Genomic DNA, 8263 nt, shown 5'->3' with positions numbered 1-8263 from the left:
GGTCTACTGCCCCTTCTTCAGGACCGAGTGGAGCAAGCGGTGCAGGAGAGACAAGTTCACGATCTTCAATGGACCTTCCTTTACTAGGGGAATCAGGTGCGTTGTGGTGAAGCGGGAACATGTTTTTAACGTGTTTTCGTTTAATTGAGTCTTCATCCTTTTTGTCTATCTATCTATCTATCTGCTTGTCGATCTATCTATTGGTTGTCTTCTGTATCTGTTGGTTTTCTACTTCCGTTTTTCCTTATTAAATTGTATATGTACTTTTGGTATTTTCTAGTATTACTTTTGGAATTTATTCAGGAAATTATATTTTTTCTTTTTTTCTCGTCTCTCTTCATAATTCTTATTAATGTTTACTTACTCCAGCTTTTAGTTTTTTCTTCTAAAATTACTTTACATTTGCAGAGGCTAATAGGAACTTTAGCCCCATTTTACTTATAGTGAATACTTTCCATTATTCAATTAAAGTTAAGTTTGGAATACGATATTTTTTCACCAATTTCTTACCATCAATTATCTTCTCCTATTTGCTCTCATGCCCGCTAACATCGCCGCCGCTTCTTCTTCCTCCTCCTCCTCTTTCTCCTGCTCCACCACCTATCTCTCATACGTCTGCCCCTTCTCTTTCTCTTCTCCCTCCTCTTCCTACTCTCCATCTTCCGTCTCTTTACCTCTCCACCATCTACCCCCATTCGCTTACTTTCCAAATCATACTTCCTCTTCTTCTTTTTCCCCTTCCCTTTCCACATCCTCCTTCTCCACCACCACCACCATCTCCCCACCCTCCACCACCACCATCTCTCCACCCTCCACCACCACCATCTCCCCACCCTCCACCACCACCATCTCTCCACCCTCCACCACCACCATCTCCCCACCCTCCACCACCACCATCTCCCCACCCTCCACCACCACCATCTCTCCACCCTCCACCACCACCATCTCCCCACCCTCCACCACCACCATCTCTCCACCCTCCACCACCCCCTCTTCAACAGACGGTGTGGGAGAATCCACGGCTTCTACAAGAGGTACAGCCGCGACATCAAAATCGTCTTTAAGACTAACTACATAAAGAGGTTCGCTGGATTTGACTGCATCATCAGCTGTATCCGTAAGTGGATTTCTTCATGCTAAAAAAAGTTAAAACAAAAATAACAAGAAAGAAAGTAAACTATGTATATCGTATATATATATATATATATATATGTATATATATATATATATATATATATATATATATATATATATATATATATATATATACACACACACATATATATATATATAAATATATATATATATATATATATATATATATATATATATATATATATATATATATATATATATATATATATATATATATATGCATACATACATACATACATATATATATATATATATATATATATATATATATATATATATATATATATATATATATATATACATACATACATACATATATATATATATATATATATATATATATATATATATATATATATATATATATATATATACGTATACATATGTGTGTGTGTGTGTGTGTGTGTGTGTGTGTGCATCTATGTATATGTGTGTGTGCATATTACAGATTATACAGCAACGTACATAAATGCTGTCAATTCTAAAAAAGACATTAATAACAATCAACAATGGAATCTTACTTGTCGTCCTAACAGCAAAACCAACCACAACTAGCACCTCAACAAGTACAACCTCTACGTCTACAAGCACGTCTACCAGCACATCAACTAGTACATCTACAAGTACGTCTACCAGTACTTCAACCAGTACGTCTACTAGCACATCTACAAGTACATCCACTAGCACGTCTACTAGCACATCTACCAGTACAAGTACGTCTACCAGTACTTCAACTAGTACATCGACAAGTACTTCTACTAGTACATCTACAAGCACTTCGACAAGTACGTCTACTAGTACGTCTACAAGTACATCTACCAGTACTTCAACCAGCACATCAACTAGCACATCTACAAGCACATCTACTAGTACGTCTACAAGCACGTCTACCAGCACATCAACCAGCACATCTACCAGCACATCGACCAGTACTTCGACGAGCACATCTACCAGTACATCTACAAGTACTTCAACCACATCAACTAGTACCTCCACCTCCACAAGTACCTCCACCAGTACATCTACCTCTACTTCTACAACGACCACCACCACGTACAGTCCAGGCTGCGCTGACAAGCCCGTGGAGCCAGCGAACAGGGTCACCGTGACGAGTAAGTACATGAGACGAGGAATGGGGGGGGGGGCGAGGGGAAGGGTATAAGGAGGTTGCTGTTTGTGTCATGCCAAGGTCTTATGTCATATGCGTGTCATAAAGGAATTCGTTGGGATTGTTCGACACTTCAGAGGAATTAAGATTCTTTTACAGGCGTAGGAAAAGAGGGGGCAGGGGATCGCCTCCCACTCTAGAATGGAGGGGGCAGGACGTAGTTTCTCCCCCCCCCCCACTCCTCAACTTTCAAGGACATTCCCTGTAGATGCAAAAACAGTGCAATTCCTTACTAACCCAGTTTTTGAGAACACTGATCCCCTGCAAATGAGAGGGCAGCTACCAACTGAGTCAAGTGTTAAAATGAAATATCCATAATGTCAAGTGTTATCTTAACAAAAATATCTGACATTTTAGTGCAGAAATGAATGTGTTCATCTCTTCAAAACTGCTAAAATCAAGGAGCTTGCCCCCTCTCGTCCCACACCAGCTCATATAAGCTATTTTTGAGGGGACCGATTTAGCCCCCGCTTCAAAATACTTTCTGACGCCTATGTCATCTAATTATCTTTTTATATATTTGTATTAGCAAGCTATTTCTTTTCGTCATATTTCGTATATTATCATATTTTATCCATTGTTTTATCATTCGTTTTTAATCTTTTATATCTGTTTCCTTACACAGCCTGTGGAGATATATTGCCGGAGTATCGAGATATCTGCACCTGTCTCCCGGTATGTTAATAATACAAAACAGAATTTTGATGATGGTGATAATAATAATGATAATAATAGTAATAATAATAAAGATAATGATAATTATAATAATAATACACAAGCGAAAATACGGACGTTACAGCATTTCATGAAATAAATCTGCCTCTTAACTCGCGAACAGAACAGAAACTAACAAGATTTTTTTTTTTTTTTTTTTTTTTTGCATCAGTGCTCACAGTTCTCCCGACTTCAGCTGAACTGCAGCATCTGTTCCGGTTGCGACATGGAGATCTTCGCTGTCCACGATTTCCAGTTCAGTGATAAAGCCACTTGTTGACGTAGCTTTGTGTGACGGTTTTACAGATATGCACACACACACACACGCGCGCGCTCACACTCACACATGCACACAACCACATACATACAGACAGATTAGATTAATTTTAGACATGTGAATGAAAACAATGAATACATAAATGGATTGATGAATGAAGTGATATGGACATGCACAAAACCAATGCTTTGGGAATAGAAATCTGAATTAGTGAAAATGAATTGACTGACACAGGTATTAGCATACGAAAAGAGAGAGAGGAGAGAAAAGAGAGAGAGAGAGGGGGGGGTAAATAAATAAAAAGAATGATTGATAAACTACACATATATAACGAGATATATAAATAGACAGATATCTATAGGTAGACAGATAAATAGATAGATAGGCAGACAGATGGAAAAGCATAAAGACAAGCAGACTAGTAAACGTACAGCTAAACAGGATTATAGATAGATGCACACAGACTCATAAATATATATATATATATATATATATATATATATATATATATATATATATACACAGCCCATCCACACAAACAGACACGCATAGCTAGACGAAGATCCAGGCAGAAATAAAACCCTCAATTTCTTAATCCCCAGAATCAACCTGGCCCTCCACTTCATCTTCAATAATAGCTGTCCGTACCCGGTTAATCTGGGAGACCTTACGTACGGAAACGAAGCCAGGTTCGTGGTGCTGCTCCTGTGTTATCCGATTCCGTCGCGGATCACCTTCCCCGGTCCCTTCCCCACGTGGCCGGCCGTCAGGATCGTTTTCTATATGGTATGGCGCCGTTTTCTGTTGGTTGTGGGTCCGTTTTCTGTTGGTTGTGGGTTCGTTTTCTGTTGGTTGTGGGTCCCTTTTCTGTTGGTTGTGGGTCCGTTTTCTGTTATTTGTAGGTCCGTTTTCTGTTGTTTGGGTAGTTTTATGTTTATCTATCTTTTGTAGATTAGTTTTATGATTTTTATAGATTGTTTTCGTATTATTGTGTCCGTAGATTTTTTTGTAAATTGTTTTCATATATTTTTGTAGATCTTTTCTTTTTTTCTTTTTTTAAAGTTAAATTGAGTGTAGAGATTTGATCATTTTTACATAGATGATGTTGGTGGTTGTTAAGACGTTGTAGGGGATATAGATGCATATAAGAACAAAATGATCGAAAAAAAAAAAAAATATTTATCTAATCGCCACTTCAATTCTCCTCTCAAGACCGGATGCCCGAACTTGTTCACCGGCGAGCCCTGTATTGACCTCACTGGCCGTCGGCGCCGCACTTCCACCGGCATTCAAGGTCAAGCCATTTCTTACGAGAGCCCGAGACCCGATAGGTGGACGGGAGGGAAGTCGGTGTTGTCGGGGACCCCGTCGGACGGCCAGAGTCTCCGGTCCCACTCCGAGCAGGAAGATCTGTCTTGGCTCAGCGTCTTCTCCAATCTCACTCATCTGTATCTCATCGAGGTAAGCTTGGCGGCGTCTCTTCGATGCGTTTCTGTATTTCTGGGTGCTTTTGTTATATATATTGCGTTTGGTTTGTTGAATATGATAAAGCATTCTTGTGTATTTTTCTGAAGTAACCCCCTTTTTCATCACTGTCCCTATTTGATCGATCCCCCTTTTTCATTACTACTTTCTCCCACTTAGACCAGCTGAATTCCACACCAAATCCTTCTTTTCTCCTCCACATCGTACTACCTGCTAAGATTGCTCAATTCAATTCGGTTCAGTTCAGATCTGTTCAGTCTAAGTCAACTTAGTTCATATCTGTTCAGTCCAATTCATTTTAGTTCAGATCTGTTCAGTCCAAGTCAACTTCGTTCATATCTATTCAGTCCAATTCATTTTAGTTCAGATCTGTTCAGTCCGTCAACTTAGTTCATATCTGTTCAGTCCTTCAACTTAGTTCATATCTGTTCAGTCCGTCAACTTAGTTCATATCTGTTCAGTCCAATTCATTTTAGTTCAGATCTGTTCAGTACAAGTCAACTTAGTTCAGATCTGTTCAGTCCAGTTCAATTCAATCTAGTCCAGTCCAGTCCAGTTTAGTACACATTTTCTCCACTCAGGTCAAAGTGGACACCTCGACGCTGCCGGTGCTAGAACACCTGCACACCCTCGTCATCCAAGACGGGACGGGAGTGATGGAGCAGGACAACTACGACCTGCGTCATCTCAGTCACGTCCAGGAAGTGTAAGGCTGTTTTGTCACCTCTCTTTCGTTCTTTCAGCCTCCTCTTTTAAATCCGTTGTTGGACATAGGCCTTCCACAGATTTTTTTCCTCGCTTTTCACCTCTCTTCTGTTCTTTCAGCCTCCTCTTTTAAATCCGTTGTTGGACATAGGCCTTCCACAGATTTTTTTCCTCGCTTTTCACCTCTCTTCTATTCTTTCAGCCTCCTCTTTTAAATCCGTTGTTGGACATAGGCCTTCCCCAGTCTTTTATCCATTTCGTTCTGTCTCCAGCTTTCCGATACCAAGGCTTTGAAACTCGCTGACTCAACAGGAACCGCCTTAATGTTGTTTCAGACGTGTAACATGCTGGGGAGAGGGTGGGCCTACCATGCTGGCCTCACTGTGCTTAAACATGAGTTATTCTGTGCTGTAAACTCATCATACCTAATTATGCGTTATTCTCAATTTACAGAATCATGTGCTGTTCTATGTAGTAAACTCAACATACCTCATAATGTGCTATTCAAAATGGCAACCTCGTCATATTGAGTCATGTGGTTTTCTTTACTTCATGTTCCTTCAAGATGTGGAATTTCTGTACCTGAGAGCTAAGCCATGCGCAGTCTTTCCAAATTTTCTTAAAAACGTACATAGAACTGACAAAATTACATCCCCACATAGAAAAATGAAATAAGTAAGACAAAGAAATACACAATCTCCCTAAAAAAACGTTTCTTATCTGATTATAGAAAAAATCCCATTTCTAACTATTCTCCTTGGATGCATACAAAAATATTGGTTTCTAAAGCTTCATTTGATGTACACAAAAAATCGCGTTTCTAACTCTTTTCATTTGGTGCACAAAAAATCCCAGGTTTTCTAACTCTTCTCATTTGATGTACACAAAAAATCCCAGGTTTCTAACTCTTCTCCTTTGATATAAACCAAAAAAACACCCCAGGTTTCTGACTCTGGGCGAGACGACGCTCCACTCCGACTTCGTGATGCTCGAGTCGGACAGCCTTCAGTACGTGGAGGTCGCGGTCCCCAACGCCAAGGTGAACAGCCTGGAGATCAACTTCATCAACCTGGGGGCGTCAGGGGGGCGAATCTCCCCTCCTGCTTCCGGTGCGGTGATGTGGTTCTGTCATGGATGCAGGTTGTTTGTGTTGATATGCGCTTAGAGGGATGGAATTCTGCATATATGTCCATATATACGCACACAGACACTGACTCTCTCTCTCTCTCTCTCTCTCTCTCTCTCTCTCTCTCTCTCTCTCTCTCTCTCTCTCTCTCTCTCCCTCTCTCTCTCTCTCTCTCTCTCTCTCTCTCCCTCTCTCTCTGTCACACACATACACACACAAACAAACATACACACACTCACACACACTCCCCTTGCCCACCATAAATGCCACCATATCCCTCTTACTCGCCGCCACTCCCCCGTTTTCACCATAATCATCACCATTATTCCCCAGGATCGCTTCGGACAGTCGTTCCGGAGGTCACCATGAAGGTCAACCGAGTTCACATGCCCTTTGTCCTGTACCCTGTGTTCCTGCCGCTGCTGAAGGTCGCCGTCATCCACTGGGTCAATGGTAAGCAGGGAGAGAGGGAAAGAAAGTGGAGGAGAAGAGAGAGGGAAGGGAGAAGAGAGGAACGATAGGAGGGAGGGGAGGAGAGAGGGAAGGGAGGTGGAGGAGAGGAGAGAGGGAAGAGAGGGACGATGTGAGGGAGGAGAGGAGAGATGAAGGGAGGTGGAGGAGAGTAGAAAGGGAAGGGAGGAGAGGAGAGATGAAGGGAGGTGGAATGAGGAGAAAGGGAAGGGAGGAGAGAGGAAAAGAAGGTGGAGGAGAGGAGAGAAGGAAGGGGAAGAGAGGGACGATGGGAGGGAGGGGAAGAGAGAGGGAAGGGGGAGGAGGAGAAAGGGAAGGGAGGTGGAGGAGAGTAGAGAAGGAATGGGAAGGGTGGGAGGATGGGAGAAAGGAAGGGAGGTGGAGAGAGGAGAGAGCGAAGGGAGAGGGGAGAGAGAAGGGAGGTATAGGAGAGCAGAGAGTGAAGGGAGGGGAGGTGGGAGAGGGATGGGAGGGAGAAGAGGAAAGACGAAGGGCGGAAGGCGAGGGGAGTGGAAAGGGAGGGAAGGGCACAAGGAGGGAGAGAGAGCGAGTGAGAGAGGAAGGGAGGGAAGGACCAAAGAATGGGAGGGAGGAAGGAATAGATGGATGGAAGGAAAGAGAAAGAGGCAGTGGAAAATATAGAAAAAAAGAGAGAATGAATGACAGAGAGAAAAGAGACCGAAAGACGAGTAGGAAAAAAGAGAAAAAGAGAAAAAAAAAGAGAGGGGGGGATTCCCCATCCGTTTCCTTGCTTCACCCCCCCCCTTTCCCTCCCGCAGACGATGGCACCTACGTCTCCTGCGACCACTGTGGCATCGCCTGGTTCTGGACCCTCAGCGAGCAGGAGCTAGAGTGCCTGCAAGTCGCGTGCACCAACCCCGAGGGCCAGCTGATGATGGCACAGGACTACATTCGCGGGGGAGGAAGCAACCCGTGTGCCATCTACTTTGGCTAAGGAGGACCGCCGCCTGCCCACGGATCGCGCCCGGTGCCTCGTCCGTTCTTGAGGAGTGCCAGTGCCATGGAGCCTGAGAAATACACCTTCGTTCCCAATTGTATTTTCATTCAGATCTTCCTCGAGTTTGGAGTTATTGTTGGTTTTATGTAGTGAGTGATAACGGTTGATGAAAATACTCTTCATATACGTTGAAAGTTGAAGCCA

At 42.7% G+C, this 8263-nt stretch overlaps 1 protein-coding gene across 1 annotated transcript in view; it reads left to right on the top strand.

Annotated features, from left to right (window-relative positions):
• The window catches only part of LOC113815893 (uncharacterized), a 12979-nt gene extending 4716 nt beyond the window's left edge, over nt 1-8263 (top strand). Inside the window, exons 4-14 of the mRNA XM_027367910.2 lie at nt 1-96; nt 1002-1117; nt 1692-2267; nt 2949-2998; nt 3210-3292; nt 3917-4100; nt 4527-4775; nt 5381-5505; nt 6447-6613; nt 6964-7083; nt 7881-8263. The exon at nt 1-96 is cut by the window's left edge and continues 23 nt beyond it. Coding sequence (XP_027223711.2) covers nt 1-96; nt 1002-1117; nt 1692-2267; nt 2949-2998; nt 3210-3292; nt 3917-4100; nt 4527-4775; nt 5381-5505; nt 6447-6613; nt 6964-7083; nt 7881-8056 — 1942 coding nt within the window. The 3' untranslated portion in view covers nt 8057-8263. The remainder of the gene's footprint in view (nt 97-1001; nt 1118-1691; nt 2268-2948; nt 2999-3209; nt 3293-3916; nt 4101-4526; nt 4776-5380; nt 5506-6446; nt 6614-6963; nt 7084-7880) is intronic.

This window comes from Penaeus vannamei, chromosome 4 (assembly GCF_042767895.1).
Source record: "Penaeus vannamei isolate JL-2024 chromosome 4, ASM4276789v1, whole genome shotgun sequence".
Taxonomy (NCBI): Eukaryota; Metazoa; Arthropoda; class Malacostraca; order Decapoda; family Penaeidae; genus Penaeus; species Penaeus vannamei.
This window is presented reverse-complemented; position numbering and strand designations above follow the sequence as displayed.